The following is a 20,723-nucleotide window of genomic DNA, read 5'->3' on the forward strand; positions in this document are numbered from 1 at the left end:
GTATGGTATGAAGTGGAGGTGAACAGGATGAGATGTTTAGTAGGATATTACTATAGACTTGATAATATGGAAGACAGTGGAAAAGAAATGTTTAGGCAGCTAGATATGGCTGATAAGAAAAGAGTAATCATTATGGGTGATTTCAATTACAGTAATATTGACTGGAATGATGAGACATCATCTGGCACCAAAAACAATGAATATCTTGAGTTTTCGAGGGACAACTATCATAAGCAGTACAATGAAAAAATGAATTTATAATTTCAAAATTATTTTTCAACATAATCTCCCTTAAGACTAATACATTTATTCCAGCGATGTTCCAGCACCATTATCCCATCCCTGTAGTGGTTCTCAGTAAGATCTGCAAAACATCCCTCTATAGCTGCAATCACCTCTTGATTCGAAGAAAAACTTTGACCAGCGAGGAAAAGTTTTAGTTTTGGGAAGAGACAGAAGTCAGAGGGAGCCAAATCTGGGGAATAGGGCAGATGTTCCAATAATTCATAGTGCACATCCCTTAATTTTCCCATTGCCAAAATACCTTTGTAGGCAGGTGCATTGTCCTGATGAAAGATGATTTTTTTCTTCTGCAAACCGGGTCTTTTCTCGTGAATTTCTTCATCTAGTCTTGTTAAAAGATCAGAATAATATTCCCCGGTTATTGTTTTACCCTTTTCAAGATAATTAATAAACAAAATGCCTTTAGCATCCCAAAACACAGATGTCATGGCTTTTCCTGCTGATGGAACCGACTTTGTCTTCTTTGGCACTGAAGAACTGGTTTCTGTCCACTATTTTGACTGCTGTTTGGATTATGGTGTGTAATGGTAAATCTACGTTTTATCCATAGTAATAAATTGACGCATAAAATCAGTTTTATTCTTGTTAAAAATGCTCCAAGCACTGTTCCGAGATTTTCACGCGAGTGCACTTTTGATCTGCTGTGAGCAAATGCAGCACCCAACTTGCACAAAGCTTTTTCATTTGCAATTCTTCATTCAAAATATATCCTACATATGCTTTTGAAATGCCTATAGTCTCAGCAATTTCACGCAATCTGAATCACCAGCACTTGATCAACGATTTCTGGTGTTGTTACACTTTTTGGACATCCTTCACATGGATCATCTTCAAGGCTGGTATGGCCACATTTTAACTCTGCAGCCCATTTCTTAATTGTCGAAAATGAAGGAGAAGAGTGCCCGTAAACATTTACGAACTTCGAATGAATTTCTTTTGGCATTAAATTAAACCTTCTTTTACAAAGAATTTTATAACCGCACAATACTCGATTTTATTCATTTCAAGGGATACAGACAACACTTTTGCTTCAGACAGCTGTATAAAACAAACTACTTGATAGAATGACTTGCAATTTCACATGGACGCTTATGACAGATGCATCAACTTAGGAAAAAAAAAAAATCTTGTCTATAGTGTTGCCATCGAGGTCGAGAACGTTTCATACCACCCTCAAAATTACCTCATTAGAAGATACTATTGTAAATGAAGTGTCACATCTTCCTCTAGTTGGTGAAAGTGACTTTCACCAACTCTAACTGGATTTAAGTCATCCAATATCATTAGCAGCATGTCCCCTCCTCTCCTATCCACTCTATCCTTCCTAAAAACACTGTACCCATGAACCTATTAACTGGTACTCGATACCAGTTAATAGGTCTGATTCTGATAGCCAGGTCTCACTAATTCCTACAATCTGAGGTCGCAATATATTGACTAAGGCAATAAACTCTACCCCTTTGTTTCTGATACTCCTAGCATTCATGTACAGACATAATAATCTACCTTTAATATATTGGAGAGAGTGCAAAGGAGTGTTAAAAATGATATCAGGATTGTGTACTGATTATGAAGACAGATTGAGAATTTGTAGACTGCAGACATTAGCAAACAAGAAAAAGAGAGGTAATATGATTCAGACTTACAAACTTCTGAAAAGGTCATATAGGATTTCATTTGGAATTTTTCATTTTATGGAGGGCGGGGAAAGGACAAGAGGGCGTCCTTAGCAGCTGAGAATGAATGCTGTTAAGAAGAAGTGAGGGCTAGACTTTTCTCTCATAGGGTGGTTTGATTGGAATGGATTGCTATTGGATGTTATGTTTGCAAGTAGTGTGCATGAATTCAAGAACAAATACGATAGCTGGTGCGTGTGTGTGTGTGTAGTATGTGGCCTCCCTCGATGAGTCCCGAACTCCCAGGAGGTTTCTCTTAATAATAATAATGCATTAAGAATTAATTTTTATTGTCTTCATTTTGAATTCAAGTTTTTTTTTTTACTAAGGATTACTTTTTAAAAGTGTTATTTAAATAAATTATTAACAAAAAAATGGAAATGAAAGTATTGATAATTCAATATTACCTAAATTTACATAAAAACTAAAATTACAAATTTATTATGAAAGCATTTTAAAATATAATTTATTTAAGACTTTAGAGTTGTTAAATTTGGAGAAGAGTAAGTCATCAGTAATCAAATACATAATAGTAGTGCAACTTTCTGAAGAAAACATGCTGAAATTCGATAACTTCTGAACTCCTGATAAACATATCATCACCAGCATAACTCTTATAACAATTCTGTATAATGCAGACATTTATTTATTTCTGCTTTGGAATAATAAATGTGACTAATCATTTACTACTAACAGCAGACAAATGCAAGAAATATAAAACAAATTATATCAGAATCCTCTTAATAGAAACCTCATAATTCAGCCTCAAGAACTTAGCTATTTATTTAGTTATGCAATGTAAGGTGTTTTTTTTACAGAAGTATGTAAAACCATACATTGCAAAACAGCATTTTAAAAACATGTTTGCAGTCAATCCAAATATTACTAACATCTATTTTTAACAATTTACAGTTTTGTTCTTCTACGATAATTTAATATATATTGTACCCTATATGTGGTTTTTAGGCTTCCTGCTTAATTATGCACATCTTAAAATTTTAAGTGAATATCTTAAAACTATCTGACTAGATGCTTCTCCAGTAAAATTTAATTTAAGAATCACATTCATATAAAAAAAAAAATTAAACACACACACACACACTGTTGAGTACATGTTGCTGGGTTACATATTGGAAATATCCACATGTTTTATACATACTTCCAACTTTAATGTTTTTCCTTCTAAACAGCTCAAAAGCTGTTTTCAACAGATAACAGTTCTACAATTTCTAAACCTATGAACTTGGACTTTAACCAGTCTGAAATTACACTTCTTATCATAACCTTTTGATCTCAGAAGATATAATACCTTAGGAAACTTAAAGCTAGATGTATAAAAGAAACAAAAACATATACATTAAACCATCCAAAGTAATATTAAAATAACATCTACTATAATGAAAATAAAATCTAAAGGAAAATTACTTTGGAAACAACATGTTTCTATAAATGAACTTGGGTGGTGCTAGAAAAATATATAGACAGGTTTCATTTCATTCTGATTTGAAATAAAAATAAAATGAAAAGAACATATGTAATTTTTAAATGAAAATTTGTTAAAATAATCAGATTATTGAAATCAATCCTAAACTATATGTGCTATGATAAAATTTGGATAATATCATATACCGACTGACAACAATCTCAATGTTAGTACTTTTATTATTATTATTACAAAAAGATCTAGTGCAGGAAATGTACATGCACTGTAACAATGTCTATCATGCTACACTAAATTCATTATTCTGTCTCTCTCTTTTGGCAATAAATTTCATTCATTCACTTCCCCTACAACAAAACTGCTTCTTACCAATATCTTCTGCTGCCCCCCTTGTAACAGTACATAGCATATTCAAAAACTTCAGTAAAGAAAGGAAATAAACTGAAAAAGTTAGCCTGAATGAGTGAGGTTAGTGGTGAATTTAACTAAATATATATAATCCTTAAAGAACGCCATGTGATGAAGGAAAACTAAGAAAATTTACAAATGAAACTTTTACAAAGCATTATTAATAAATAAACTCTTGAATAATTAATTTTTAACATTAGAATAAAACTATAAGTAACTGTTATATTACAAGGGATGGCTAAATTAAAGGTGATATGAATTTTAAGTTCTCTGGATGAGTACTCAAATAGATGGTTTGGATGAGATCTCTCTCTATGCATTTTATGGAAATATTCTAGAGAATTATTATTACTAACTGAGCATCTTTGTAGAGTCCAAAGACTCATTGCTGGAGGTCTATGCTAACTATTGCTCATACAATGCCTACTAAACCTCTCAAACTCATCCACTAATAAAGCATTGATGATGATCATCTCCAGCATCCCATTTCATCACTTACTAAGCAAAAATACTAGAGTTTGTACCCTCTGGTCATGCTCTTACACAACTTCAGGGATGACGCTCCAGTCTCTCTCTCTCTCTCTCTCTCTCACTGTGTTATGTGCTTAAAAATTTCTTCTACATCTATCCTATGACACCTCTTTTTGTAAATATATGTTTATATCATATCACTGCTTTTCTGCCTGTCAACCAAACTTTGCAATCCCCAAATCTTCCTATCTGCAAGAAACCTAGGAGGTGACCAAATCTGTGCACAGTAGAGATAATAACTTTTGTTTCTTAGCATCCAAGTGATCCTTTGAGGTAAGCTGCCTTTTGCAGTATGTCCTAGGAGCTTAATTCACTATCTGCCATCACCCTCAAATTCCTAGACTCAAATCTTTCAGTCCAGTTCCATCTATGTAAAATACATAGATATCCTTATTCTCAGTCTTTTCATCCCAAAGCACATAACCTTAAAAACTGCCACACTGAACTTGTAACTATTATCAATTTCTCAAATTGCCAGTCACTTTAAAATATTCTGCAGATCACTATATCATGTTCATTTAATTATTATTAAGAGAGACAAGGAATCATTGAGGAAGGCCACATACTACACACATCAGCTATCATACTTATTCTTGAATTCATTCACTGCTTGCACTCAAAACATCCAATAGCAATCCATTCCAATCACGCACCACCCTATGAGAGAAAAATTTATTTAGCCCTCACTCACTTCTTAGTGGGTGAGGGCTAAATTCCATCAATTGAAATCGGGTATGACCCTTTCAGAAGTTTGTAAATCTCAAACATATCACCCCTCTTTCTCCTGTTTGATAGTATCTGCAGTCTACAAATTCTCAATCTGTCTTCACAATCAGTATTCCATAATCTTGATATCATTTTCAACACTCTCCTTTGCACTTGCTCTTCCCTGTTTAACATCACTGGCAAACCAGATATTCCCTCCCGCCTTCAAATCGTTCCCAATATATATTACACAAATTTAAAAGAAACATCCCAAGTTCAGTCACCTGCCTGCTCCTTGATTTGACTCTACAGTATACTGCTCTGTGCTGTCTACTCATCACCTTTCTGTCCATTGCTATTTTTTCTAGTTTAATTTCTGTATAGTTTCCTGACAAATGCCATTGCAAAACCTTGGTAAGTTTTGCAATGAGGGAATGACTACACAATGATACATGGTAGCCATTCCCTCATCCAGTACAAATGTCACTGCAGAGTAAATTACTTAGACAAGGCCTCTCCTTCACAAAGCAAACCCCCTCCCATAGAGTATCATATTCCTATCCACCCATTCCTGAATTTTACCCTTAATAATTACTGCTCCTGAGATAATAATCGACTTATAATTTATTATTTCTATCTTGGAGCTTCCTTTGTGCAATGAAATTATCATATCTTTTTTCCAATGGTTTTTCTAACTTAAACAGCCTTTTCACATTCTGTTTAAGTGACCATACCACCTTAGACTAGTCTGGTAAGGGGAAATGCCATTTCTCTTGTACTTTCTAGTAATATCCAGATCAATATTCTATGCCTGCATTCTCAATGAGATTTCTTAATCTGGAACATCTCCAGTTCATTTACTTCTATTCTCACAATGGTTCCTGTCATATCAATTTCCTGATATGTACCCTCAAAGAGTGTTCAGGCTAATATGACAGCACTAACATGATTTTACATTTATGTTATTGTTAATCTCTTAACAATTTTTCTCCAATTAGTTCTGTTACTTGTCAGCACTCCAATACTATTGTGTCAAATAGTTCATTCTTCTAAGGCACTTCTGACTGAATCAATACACCAGACCTTCCTCTGGCATTAAACCTGTTTTGCTAACTTTCCTTTCATATTTTGTTTAAGTGACCATACCACCTTGGATTAGCCCTGCTCACACATTCTTGAATGCAAACATCATCAAGTTCCTTCTTAACATCTTCATTTGTAATATGATTCTCCCAATGATGCCATCTGTTCACTCCTCTAATTTTTCTAAGAATTCTCATATCTGTGGTCTTTAATCTTTGATCAAGCGTTTTTATTTCTAACCCAACTCTCAGATCCATAACCTAAAACTGGTTTGAACACTGCCTTATATACTGCTAGTTTAGTATTTTGGCTAATTTCTCTCTTATTCCATATAAATTTATTCAACTGGTTCTCGACCACACTAGCTTTACTTATTCTGTTGTCTAATTCCAGATTTAATTGGCCATCTTCACTAAAAACTATGCCTAAATAGCCGAAATATTTTACTTGTTTGATAGGTTCTCCATTGAGAATGAATCTCAAGTTATCTATGTTCCTGCCTATTTTCATCGTTTTGATCTTTTTATTGCTGATTTTCATTACAAATTTGTTACACTGTAATTCAATTTAGTTAACGAATACTGGAGACCTCCAGTGGCTGTGTTTAGGAGTACATCATCTGCATAAAGAAAACAGCTAAGTTTGATATCTCTGATTATAATCTGAATAATTATAATCAGAGATTATAAAAGAAAATCTTTTCAAAACACTACAATTATATGGAGTAAATGGAATGATACGGAGCAATACATAGTCTATATTTAAGCTGTAAGTCGGTAGTTAGAATTAAAGGAAATACAGGAATATGTTTAATGTAAAATCAGGTATAACACAAGGATGCACATTATCTCCACTCTTATTATTATTATTTGTCACCTCCAGGGAGAACAAAGACTTATCGAGGGATGACATCTGCTCTACAGCTCTGTCTCCACCACTCACAATCCACCAACTGACCGCAAACCGCAACTACACCAATGCCATCTATTGCTGACCACCAGTATTTCCACAGACAATCACAAACATCCATGCCCACAGCAGGATTCGAGCCTGCAGCCTTTTGGCTGGGGAGTGGATACGCTAACCACTCGGCCAGTCAGGCTGGCCATTATTCACCATCTATATGGATTCCCAGCTTCATTACACCAGTTACTGTATTTAGTGTCAATATTGAAATGACACTAAACAGTACTGGTAGGATGAAGCTTGTCTTCTCCATAGAAGGAGTTTTAAATATGAATGCCTTTTCAGAGAAAGCTATGAAGTCCTTTTACAGAAGCTTAACTTGAATCAGAATGATTCTCTCTTTCTCTCCCCCCCCCCCCAAAGCTTGGAAGATTCTCATTTTCTGTAAACATCAAAAATAGTTTTAATATTATTATTATTATTATTAATATTAACTTGCAGCAACCATTTTTAAATGGTAAGCTGATTATTGTATGTACCTTGTATTCCTGTTCTTCGATTTGCTTGTTTTCTCACTCACTCATACTTACACTAATGATGTACTTTCATTAAAGTTAATTACTGTAGTTATTGTGTAATTTGTTGTTTACATCTGATTTGGCATCAAATCATCTTCCTGTACATCCTTGTTGAACAGTTTCTTCCTTTTGATATATTATGCTTTTTCAAGATCAGCAAAACTTGTACTATGCTATGATATGCATAATGATACTATGATACTTGTACTATGATGTAATATGATTTCTCAACTATTTGTTATAAAAAATATCTAGTACTGCAACCACTATTTAACTGAAACTTAGCTAGTTTTCTTCATTAATTTTCCCTTCAATGATTTTTCTTAATCATTTCTCAATAACTGTACAAAATAAGTCATTCCTGGAACACTCAGTATGGAAATACCTCTGTAATTCTCACTTTGTCATTCTCCCACTTCTCTCTCTCTCTCTCTTTTTTTTTTTGGTATCAATTCACACAATGAACTCTGCACTACTAATCCGAGTCTGACCTTTTATGAGTGGGAGCCACATAAAAAAAAAAGTTGGAGAGTTACGAGGAATGATGCTGCTGCCCTTTCAATTCCTTTCAGGAAGATTTAGATAAGTGTTCAACTTGAACCATTAAAACATACATATATTCAGACACACATCAGGTCAAATATTACCTACTCAAACTACTCTTTCAAACCGTAATTTTAGCACATTTTTAAAATTCAAGCAGACCCAAATACATATTAATATGATATTTAATCCCACTTCCACTTAGTGTTTTGGTTTCTATCTAGCACATATGCATTAGCTTATGAATTATAAGCATTGTCAGCATCCAACTGCTTTTAAATTCCCTTACAGCAAAATGTGTATACTTTATTTAGTTATTAGTTTTATTACTGTGATAACATTACCACAGTAATAAAAATAATTTGTTAAGTTATATTTGTGCTAACAATTCCTTAAATAATTATTTAAGGATTTTTGTTAGCACACAAATTGGGATAAAAATCCATTCTACAGAAATTACAAAACAATTACACTGCAAAAGCAACCAATTATTGTTACAGTACAGGTTTAATTTAATTGCCATACTTCTCTTTCATACTATGGATGGCGGATAAAAAACAAATTCTCTTTCAGGAAAAGAGGACAGCACTTTGAATATGCATGTATTATTATTATTAGGTAACAATTGTAGTCAACAGACTCATGTAGGAAACCCACTCAATCAGTGGGCCTCCTACGAGTGCAATACATTCCATTCATTAACAACTCTCCAAGTAAAAAAATCTACTCCTCCCACTACCCTTCTTCACCACATCTTTATACAACTTCCAAGGATGGCCTATCATTCTTCCCATCTTAACATCCACTCTTTTTATAATTTCTTCTGTATTAATCTGATAGAATCCCTTAAATAACTTGAAGGTCTCTATCATATCTCCTCTTTTCCTCCTGTCCACCAACCACCTCTGTAATCCACATTCTCTCAAACACTTTTCATAGCCAACACTCCAGGGTCCTGATATCACGTTGGTTATTCGTCTTTGGAACCTCTTGAGTGTTTCTACATCCCAATGAAAACTAGGTGACCAAATCTAAGCACAATAGTCCATGTGTGGTCTGACCAATGCCTTATATAGAGGCACCACCACCTTCATATCCCTACATGTCAATATACTTTTTATCACAGCAGCTATATGACGTGCAGTCTTTGGAACACATGCAATGTGCCCTAAGATATCTGAGATCCCGAATCTCATCCACTTCATGAAATACAGCTCCACCAATACGGTATGTAGCCTTATATCTCCGTATCCCAAAGTGTAGCACCTTGCATTTATAAACATTAAAACTGCAACCACACTCATCTGTCCAAGCTAAAAGTCTATTCAAATCTTCCTGTAGAGAATTAACATTAACACTCCTGATAATTCTGATATTCAAATATCAGAATACCAGAAATATTCAAATATTATGATATTTGAAAATCCCCAGTCAATTCACATGAAATATCATTAACAAACAAGTTAAACAGTAGGGGCCCAAAAACAGAACCCTGAGGCACACCACTGGTCACCTTCCTTTTCTGAAGATGGCTCCATCATACACAACTAGCTGGTATTGCTCAGAGAGCCAATCTCTGGTCCATCTAACCAATATACTATCAATTCCTATCCTCTGCAGCTTGTACACCAATGTGGTAATTATCATGTGGTAAGCTATCAAACGTTTACAATTTTTCACTGGAACACTTGTTCACATCTCATGGAACATTAGTGTTTTGCAGAACACAGTTTGGGAAATGCTGTCATAATGCATAGCAATATACTCATCTGAAAGGAAGTATGTTTTGCATTATGGAATACTAAGGCAGTTGATGTGAAGTCAGTAGCCTATATATATATATATATATATATATATATATATATATATATATATATATATACACACACACAAGTAGTCTAGTCTAGTCTTGAAGATAAGTGCAAACTTTGTTTACTTGCACTTGGATAAAGGATTAAATAAATAAGAATATAAATTTATTGTCAAGTAAAATTTACTTTGTAACTAAGTGAAAAAACTTTCTATAAAGGCTAAATGCACCTCCTCCAAATTAAATTTTCATCTTCCTTTAGTAATTTTTTAAGACAAACATTATCTACATGTGATCTTTATCTAAAACCATTTTGTTCTTTTAATAGACTGCAATATTTCTAAATCTTTTAATGAAAAGAAGAGACGAGGCCCATTGGTCAGAAAGACCCAAGTTCAATTCCCGTCCAAGACGCGAGAAACCTTTATTTGGTCTCTTTCGACTAAAGATGAGTTAGCTGGTTTCATACAGAGGTAGGGAGTTTTTCACCTGGAAACTCGGGTTTTTTCATCCCCCAGAACAGGCAAACCAGCTCCGTGAACACATGCATCTACAGGCATAAAAATTGTTCCTTCCCCCACCCAACAAGCTGGTTGGGGTTCCCCCACAGTTGCATAATCATAGTGGACCCTGCACCAAATGGGATAAAAGCACTATAAAGAGGAAGAAGATATGCTAGGAATATGTTTTCTGGTATTTTTCCACCAAAAAAAAAACTATTCTTTATTCTCTTAACTAGTTTCATGAAAATTCTTTTGTTTCACTTCATTACATGAATAAATTAAAAACTAAAAATAAAATTAAGAATTTTTACCTAGAATTTAAAACTTTAGGTAAAAATTCTTAATTATGCTCAAATAAAAATATTTGAGCATAATTAAATAATGGAAAACCTACTTGCTATTATGCTGGCTGCTGGTTTGTGGGTTGCTGTATACTACTGGCAGATACAAGTGTGTCATGATGAATTAATGGAAACCAAACTTAATGTAAAATTATCCCTTGTTTTTTGTTGCACTGTAGAGGATGCTTCACATTTCAGCTGAATCTTTGTATACTTTTGAGAAAAAATAACAATCTAAGTGGAGCACATTTTTGTTTATTACCATGCTACTTGACGTTTTTGTTTCTGTTGTATGTGCTACCTGATTTGAAATGTTCTGATTGGCATCATCCACCACTTAAAAAAAACCAAGTGTTTACAAGATCAGTTGTAGTTGTGTTTATATTGCATAGGACTGACAGGCAGATCTGGAGAGGTACACTGATCATAACATTTCAAAGACATTGAGAATGTCTCTGAAATGTGCTATTAACTACAATGTATTGATAAGCATCAACTATAGCAGTATACACTACACAAAGGGAACACACATACAGTTGTAAGGGAATGGAATTTTTGAAGAGTAAATGTTTCAGAAATTCAGAAAAGAGAACATGAGGATCAAGAGCTGTCAATTTGGCGATAGCTTCAAAGGATTTGATTGTAACTGAGATGTCATCCTTGCCCTCAGCTGGTGAGTGGTAATTTTAGTCTTGACTTGGAAGCTGAATAAACATACAGGAGTATCAAGGAAAAAGGAATTTATGTAGAATTATAAGGCAGATGACTATAATAATCTTAGAAATAAGCTAGGGCAGTTCCATGGATGGAAAAATTGAAAGAGTGAGAAATACCAGTAGTGCACAGGACTTTGTTAAGAGATATTTACAGGGTGTTCGGGATAAATTTGACATATTTATAATTAATTATATTTTTCCGTAAGTTACATGTATTAACACACACTTCTCTTCATTTAAAAGGTTGGACCCTTCTTCATTCATATACAAGATGTCAGAAAGGATGGATAGCTGGAACCCACCTCAATCATGGAAGAGAATAACTTGTATCATGATGATTCGTGCCGGCCATCAAAATAAGGATATTTCGACTGCTGCCCAATGCTCCCTGAATACAATAAAAACAATCAGGCATGAACTAGAGACTTGCAATGGTGACTACGAGGATGTAGCAAGAAGAAAGATCCCTAGCAGACGATCTGATTGCGTTCGTACAGCAGAATTCCTCGCAAATCTGCAGGAACAGGTGTTGAAGATCCCTGGCATTGGAATTCGGGCTTTGTCACGTGAAATGAATGTTGCAGCCTCTACTATGAAGCTTGCACTCAATGAAGACCTCCGCTACTACTCATACAAGCGCCGCAAAGGTCAGCTGCTTACAGAAAAGGCCCGTGAAAAACGTTTGATAAACGCGAAGAAACTTCTAAGCAAAGTGAAACATCCTGCGGAACCACAAACAATCTGGTTCTTTTCCGATGAGAAAAACTTTTGCCAGGATCAAAAACACAACACGCAGAATAACAGATGGCTTGCATACAGTACAAAGGACATTCCTCGTGTAATACAGACTAAATTTCCCCAAACTGTGATGGTTTTCGGATGTGTATCCTCTGAAGGCAATGTGATGCCTCCGCATTTTTTCCAAGAGGGCCTCAGGTTGACTTCAGATGGCTACGTGGAGTTGCTAAACACTGTAGTCAAGCCCTGGATAACAAGGGTAGCCAATGGTAGGCCGTATGTATGGCAGCAGGATTCGGCCCCTTGCCACACCTCTGGGAAAAGTCAAAAATGGTTGTCTGAAAATTTCTACGACTTCACCAGTCCAAATGTTTGGCCTCCAAACTCCCCAGACCTTAACCCCATGGATTATTTTGTATGGGGCGCAGTTGAAAAAGACACCAATCGCACTTCCAGTAATACAAAAGCCCAGTTAATGGATAAAATTAAAACAGTTTTTGCGGCCCTTCCCAGGGAGACTGTAGCATCAGCTTGTTCGAGGTTCCGAAGCAGGGATTGAAGCTGTGATCGATGCTAATGGTGGTTATTTTGAGTAAATCTTGTTGATAGTATTGTAATTAACTCTGCCTGTAATGTTTTTTGTCAATTCATTAAATTTAATAGATACAAAGAAGATTTTCTTTTTCCTTACGAAACTGTCAAATTTATCCCGAACACCCTGTATTAGCTGCAATGGCAAAATGCATTCCATAAGCAAAAAAAAAAAAGAAACTAACATAATCTGGTGTAAAGCAGACGACTAATGAAATCAAACAAGAGCTGCAGAGGAAAGAGAGATCATGGAAAAATTATAACAAGAGAGAGAGAGGCAAAGAATAGTTGTATGAGGAATATATAAAACTCAAGACAAGGTAACTATTATAGTAAGAAAGACAAAAATTGAATATGAGAAGAGATTAGTGCTGCAATCTAATACAGGAAAATCTAATGCAATCTAAGGAATTCTTTCATGTGTGGCCAGTAGGAGGAGAAACGACTGTGGATGAATGACCCTATTAAACAGAAATGGAAGTCAAGTGACCGATGCAAAGGACAATAGTAGAGATGTTTAATGATCACTTTATTGGATATTTCATTTCAAAAAAAGTTATATATAGTTAAAGTTGAAGGATTAGAAGTGGATGAGGATAATGGATTTTGAATACGAAGTACTCTGGAAGGCAACATGGATAGGATTTTGCCATGTGTTTTAAGAGAGTCTAGCTACTAGAAACCTGCCAAAGGAGGTGGAAGGAGGATAAGATAACGTGATGGCAGTAGAATGGAGGCATCAAGTAGACCACTTTGTACTTCTGTAATTATTATTATTACACACTCCATGGAGTTGACAAAATCATTGTGGGAAGTTCATTCAACTGACAACATATTTATTATACTGTATCATAAAATCATCTTAACACTCCTTAACAATATCCAGTTTGATATCGCTTGTTGTGATTTGGTACTCAGAGGGTGTATGGGGTGTCGAGGAGAGATAGTACCTCTCCACTTGGACAGTCGCTTGTAATAGTGGTTCGGATGGATTCGTTCTCACTGGACACCCAACTCTCACTTATGGCTCTAAGAAGCTACTGTAAACTGGTAGTGGCCACACCCTCGGTAAACTGTGTTGACTCACAGGCTAAACTAAGTGAGGGTAGCCAGATATGGCAATCTCAAGCAGCGACTGTATTCGGTGAATCGGCTGCAAACAGCATCTGTACCCCATGTTAGGAGCGGCTGAATTCAGGTCAAGGAGTGGTGGTTGACACTTGACGAAACTTAACCATTGAAACCGAATGAACTCTAACCAACGTCTCTAGATTAGTCTGATAAAATTCCTTACTAAAACATCTCTATCATATCACCTCTTTTCCTCTCCACCAAACTCTGTAATCCACATTCCTTTTCTCTCTCTCTCTCTATAGCCAACATTCCAGAGTTCTTGCTCATCTCTGGACCCTCTCCAATGTTTCCACATCACAGGGGATGAAATCAGAACATAATTGTCTAAATGTAGTCTGACCAGTGCTTTATACAATGGCACAACAATCTCCTTATCTCTACATGTTAGTGTACTTCTTATCATAGTGACACTATGATGTGCAGTCTTTACAACACTTGCAATATGCCCTCTAAACTTCAGTCTACTGTCAACCATCACTCTCAGATCTCAAATTCTATCCACTTCCTATAATACAGCACCATCAATATAGCACACAGCCTAATATTTCTGCACTCCAAAATGCAACACCTTGCACTTATTAATATTAAAACTACAATCCCATTCCTTTGTCCAAGTCAAAAGTCTAAATATTTCTGAAGAGAATTAACATCAGCAGCATTATTATAATTCTCCTTAAATTTGCATCATCAGCAAACAACTGAAGATCCCTAGTCAGTCCACATGATATATCATTCACAAACAAATAAAACAGCAGGGCCCAAGAAAAGAACCCTGGGGCATGCCACTGTTTACTCTCCTTTTTAGACACTGCTCTATCATACACAACTTGCTGGTATTGTTCAGAGAGCCAATCAGCAATCCATAACCAATATACTATCCATTCCCATCGTCTGCAGCTTGTACACTTATATGTACAAACTGCTTATGGTAATAATCACTTTTGCAAAGCCTAAGAATATTGCTGTATACGAATTTCCCTTATCTAACACACTCATTACCTTATCATAAAATGCAAGCAAATTGATAAAACAAAATCCAGCCTTTACAAATCCATGCTAACCATCATAAGGAATACTACATCCATCAATTTTTTGTCCTAGAACCACTGTGGAATTAGTGAGAGATCATACAAAACTGGACAGATGACCGTAATATTATATGTGAAGGTCAGCATGGATTTGTTAAGGGGTGCTCTTGCTTCAGTATCTGTTTGCCTTATATAATAATGACAGCAGCTGGTGAGGGAAAGGGATATACTGCCTTTTTTTTTGGATTGTGTAAAAGGCATTTGAGTACCAAATGAATGATAAGTTGATAAATAAGATGGAACATGTGGGATTAGATATCAGGTTAGTGAAGTGAATTAGAAATTGGCTGTCTGACTGATATCAGAGTTATATATGGTGAAGCTATATCAGGGCTTCATACTCACCTAATGGAGTTATACTCCAAGAAGTGAAGGTAGTAAGGGATCTTAGAAATTTGAAGTTCAGAGGGCATACTGCAAAGTTTGAAAAAACAACCCAGAGGACTACTGGGTTGCAATATTGAGGACAATGACCAGCAGAGATAAAAAAAAGTGGCGATTCCATTGTATAAAGCCCTGATCAGACCTCATCTGGATTAGTGTGCTCCGATCTGGTCACCACGACTTGAAATGGATTTAGTAATCTTGGAAAGAGGTGGATACCAAAATAATATCAGGTTGTACAATATTGATTATAAGGGCAGAGACTGAAATCATGCAAAATTCAGAGTTTATTAGATAGAAGAGGAGGGGATAACATGACACTGAAATTATTGAGAGATATTTACAGATTGACAGTGGGGAGATTTTTCATATAGCAGAATAAGGGTAAGGCACAAGGACAAAGAGTCATCTCTGGAAGTTGCAAAAGGAGGTGGTGAGTAAGAGGGTGAGAAGTGGGTGTTTGGACCATGGAATGCGTTGCATGATACAGCAGCGAATAATATGCAGACAGTGAAAGGGCTTAAGACATGGTATGATCGACTGTGCCTCCCACAATTAGTCTTGTATTTTTTCCATGAAATAATTTTCATGGAAAAATTTTTCCAAAAAATAATAATAAAACATGACATTTAAAAGCAAAGATCATATTAGATCAAAAATAGTCATAAAAGATTATTATTAATTATAATAGAACAACCTTGTAAACTTCAATGCCACCAAAACTCAGTTCTGTCTGATCTCTCACAAGAAAGAGCTTGCATCCCTCCCTCTCCTTCAGTAACACTGAGATATCCAAACACAATTAAATTTCTCTTCTTTGAATGACCTGCACCTCTGACTTTTCTTGGCACAGCCACATTTCAACTATAGCTTCTGCAGCTGCCAAAAAACTTTGGCAGCACAAGACATATTTCACACCTTCACGACTGCTATACAAAGCCCAAATCCATCCAGCCATGGAAAATTGCTTCCATATTTGGGATGGTGCACCAAAATCCTCTCTAAGATTGCTCGATTCTATCCAGAAGAAGGCAATCTGGTAATTAATGATCCCTCTCTCACAAACCCACTTCAATATTAGAGCACAATAACAATGTGCTGGTTAGGGACAAGATTATATATCAAGATTCTGCACAGATATTTCAGACTACCATTTGAAAGACTGTAAGTACAAGAAATGTCACAGAAAATAACTAGTAGTGTGTTACAAGGTTCTGTTTTATAGCAATTAAGTGTTTATTTTATAAGTTAAGGATATTGGAATGTTCAACTGTACTATCTGTGCAAAGCTAGTTCAAAGTTAATAAGTGCTATAAGCAGCACTCCAGAAAATAATCTACTGGAATTACTTCTTTTGGAACTAACTTTTGGCAATGATAAACAGTCTACAAAAGGAATTAACTTATTAATTACATAAGATACTATCTTCTCGTTGAAAATAAAACTTAATTACATTCATTGGAGGCCACCTGTGATCATATAACTTGATAATGAATGAGATGTTTTAAAATAAAAAAGAAGAAAAATGTGCAAATTATACAAAGAGAATAAGACATTTTATTTTACACATTCAGAATGTGTCTGAAAATTCACTTGCCACTTATCTCTGACAACTTTCCTGCAGCAAATGAATTTCTGGAGCCTTGGCTATGAGTAAAAAGCTGATGATGGAGTTCATTGTTGCAAAGCATAAGGTTTTAAAATTTGGAAGTCAAAGATAAAATGCTGAATTTTTAAATAGTATTCAAACTAAAGGAGGAAATGTGGATAAGAAACTTCAGGAGTGATGGTGAACAGGAAATGGAAACAAAGGCACATTATGAGAATTGTACTGGCAATGCAGTGAATTATGTAAATAAAGAGAACATTGAATTTATTAAAACAAAACTACAAAGATAACATTAACAGAAACTAATTTTGTAGAATTAATTTGCAGACTTATTATAATAACAAACCATACTTCTATATGGTTTGCTGTTTACTAACAGCTTCATCTGGAAGATAAATGTACTAGAAAATAAACATTAAAAAATACTTCTCTAACAGCAGTTGTTTTGAAACATAACATTAATCACAACACAGATTAGTCCCATGCATCATTTAACATATGAAATGGAAAACATTCATTGTTGCACAAGGTCTCTAGATAGTTGTTGGCATATAATTGAAATCTGAAAGGTTACATAAACACACAAGACTTCCAAATGTCTTCAGATTGAGGATGTTTAAAGTGCCATGTAATATCACTCAAAGGATTTCTAAAATGTCCCTGAAAGAGAGAATATCTTCCAATTGCAAACCCTGTAGCACACTGGTGCTACAGAGTTTGCAATAAGTGGGTAAGCAGTTAAGTAAAAATAAAAAACTTATTTCTTTTTCTTTTCTTCTAATGTTTTTCTTGCACAGCCGAAGGCTATAGTTCTTAGGAATCAGAATGTGAGAAAGTCTGTTCCCAAAGACAGGTGTACATTGAATGAAAGAAGAGGATAAGAAGTCAGGTTTGGAGCTGGACTACAAACATGTTGACCAACAACTGCTTGTGTTTCTATAGGGGAAAGTGGAGAGATTTCAGTTCAGAGACCATGAAAATACAGAAAAGGCATAATTATGAGACAAAAAAAAAAAAGAATATTTATGATGAAATAATTGGAATCAGCTTATGAAAAAAAAAATCTCATCAATTAACCAGAGCTCTCTCCATGATGAAGAATTTCTATGAAAGTTCCAAGTCTGGTATTAAGATCATTAGATCTTAATGATCTAATTAACTAAAAGTATTTAGTTAATTAGATCATTAAGTCAATATTTTACCTTGGTCACCAAGGTATAGTACCCCCAGAGATACGAGACCCTTCGACACTTCTGCACATATCAAAAGAATGAGAATCCATTTCAATAATAGGGTAATCAATCCGTATTGTGGAATGAGTGTTTATTATTACATGTCAGAAAATTAACTTCTCTTTTATGATCATTGTAATTTTTAAAGCGGTAACTTTGCAGAGTCTGGTGGACAGGAGGAAGAGAGGAGATATGATAGAGACCTACAAGTTGGTAAGGGGTTGTTATAGGATCAATGTTGGAGTAGTTCTACAGAAAATAGTGGGAGATCAGGGAAGAACCAGAGGTCATCCCTGGAAACTGTATAAAAAGGGTGTGAGTAGGGGAGTGAGAGGGAGGTTTTTTTCGTGCAGAGTTGCAAATGATTGGAATGCCTTGCCTGAGAGTGTGGTGTCTGCAAGGAGTTTGAGTGTGTTTAAGACATGGTATGATGAGCTGTGTGTGTGAAAAAGGGACCTCCCAGATGAGTCTTCGACTCCATGAGGTCTTGGGGATAATAATAATAATAATAATAATAACTATTTTGCTTGTATAACAGTTGGAAAAGTTTATGTATAAAGCATGTGATTTCGCATGTTGGTGACCAATTCATACATCGCCTTATTTCTTTCTCCCCCTTCAACATGAATTGCCTCTTCTTGGCAGTCTGTCAACAAAAGCTCTCGTTTCTGTGGTCAGACTATATCTTCAAGTGCTCTCAAAAGACAGAAACACTGGCTCTATTTCCAAGTGAGAGAGAACCTGAGCGAGTACACATTAAAAAAAACTGGATAATCCACTTTTCTTGTTTTAACTCCTCTGTTTCAGAAATTACTGGTACTTTCTCTACAGACATAGCAGCTTCAACAAATATTACCCCAAAATGAGATATGTGGTAAATTGACTGAATGAGTCAATGATGAATACTTAATATGTGCTATGGTATGAAAGTTAGTTCTTAGGTGAATTCCACCTAAGAACTAACTTAGGAGAATTCTTGGTTGCAAACCTATAGTATATATTATTCTTTCTTTTAAGGTTACACAGTGGGCAGCATACATGGTTGAGAATTTTTATATATATATATATATATATATATATATATATACCACACAAGGTTATGTCTAAATTGGGCTTAGTAGCCCTAAGAATGAAGCCTACCTAGTCTTTAATTAATAGGTTTATCCATTTACTGTCTCAATTTTATTAAATAATCGAGTGCCTAAAAATTCGTTTATATTATATACTGGTAAATTCCTTTGATATTAATAAAAATTCCGCTGAATTTTTCGCATGGTGGTGATTATATATTTGTTTCTAAAACTCAATGATATCCCAAGCAACATTTGTAACGCACGAATTTTTACACCATACTACTACTGCAGTAATTCTAGAGGATGCCAAAACAAAAACTGCACACATAAAAAAAAAAGATCTAACTTCAAATTGAGCAGTACAATGTATCAGCGTGCAGATATACCTTCCTTTTACTCCCTGAATCATATCTTCTTGAAACCAGCAAACGCTGATTATTTATCGCAAGTTATTCACGCACACTTATAAATGTTATGGAATAATAAAACAGGTATAATTTCTGACATAATTTTTCTAAGTCCAATTCATAAGCATTTTCAGATTTACAAATAACTTACCTGTAAGCAAGAGTCATGCATTCAAATAGTTTAGTAAGAGAAGCATCAATTGATATTGAATGCGAACTCCTAGGTCCAAAAGTATATGTCTTTGATGTTGCTTTACAGGCCGTTTCAAAATCAAATCCTTGCATCTGCCCTGGGGGGGTATCCTGATCACAGTCGGATTCATGAACGGCCATCGAAGTGCTTCCATCATGTTCGGTAAGTTCCGAATCATCAATGTCAGACACCATGAAATGTCCGCTGTGAATGGTCTCTTTAGTAGCCATATTATTCGATTTTTGCTTTTTCCTTCCATTCGGTGGCATAGCTAGCCTAGTTCATTTGAAGAAAGCAACAAGAAAAGGGGTTAAACCCCTTATGTTTTCAAACAATAACAATAAAAACACAAGGAAATAATAAACATGCCGATGCAGCTGACAGGCACATACGAACTCAGTTTCCACTCACTGCGCGTGACGTATCTTTATTCGCGCTCACACTCCCCCAAACAACCCTCGCCATATTGGTTAATAGGAAGGGTGGCTAAGTGATGTCATCAAATGACTTTAGAAATCAATTACGTTTAAATGTTCTATATTACAGAACTATATTAAAAGAGAACGGGTGAACTTTAAATTAATTAATAAAAGCAAATGAAAAAATAAAATGAAGATTAAAATTAGTGAAATATTTCTTGATGAAATAAATATATGCTGAGAAATAGAGTGCAGCATTAAGACAGGAAGAGTCTTTAATTCAATGGAAGTATATTGTTATTAACATTACT

General features: G+C 35.1%; 1 protein-coding gene across 1 annotated transcript in view; it reads right to left on the minus strand.

The window, feature by feature from the left end:
- The window catches only part of Mondo (MLX interacting protein mondo), a 253,492-nt gene extending 233,055 nt beyond the window's left edge, over positions 1 to 20,437 (minus strand). The window contains exon 1 of the mRNA XM_090413412.1: positions 19,952 to 20,437. Within this exon, the coding sequence (XP_090269538.1) occupies positions 19,952 to 20,262 (311 nt within the window). The 5' untranslated portion in view covers positions 20,263 to 20,437. The remainder of the gene's footprint in view (positions 1 to 19,951) is intronic.
- Between the last annotated feature and the right edge of the window lie 286 nt (positions 20,438 to 20,723).

The sequence above is a fragment of the Typopeltis vanoorti genome, chromosome 24, assembly GCF_054136105.1.
Source record: "Typopeltis vanoorti isolate ZY-2024b chromosome 24, IOZ_Tvanoo_1.0, whole genome shotgun sequence".
Classification (NCBI taxonomy): domain Eukaryota; kingdom Metazoa; phylum Arthropoda; class Arachnida; order Uropygi; family Thelyphonidae; genus Typopeltis; species Typopeltis vanoorti.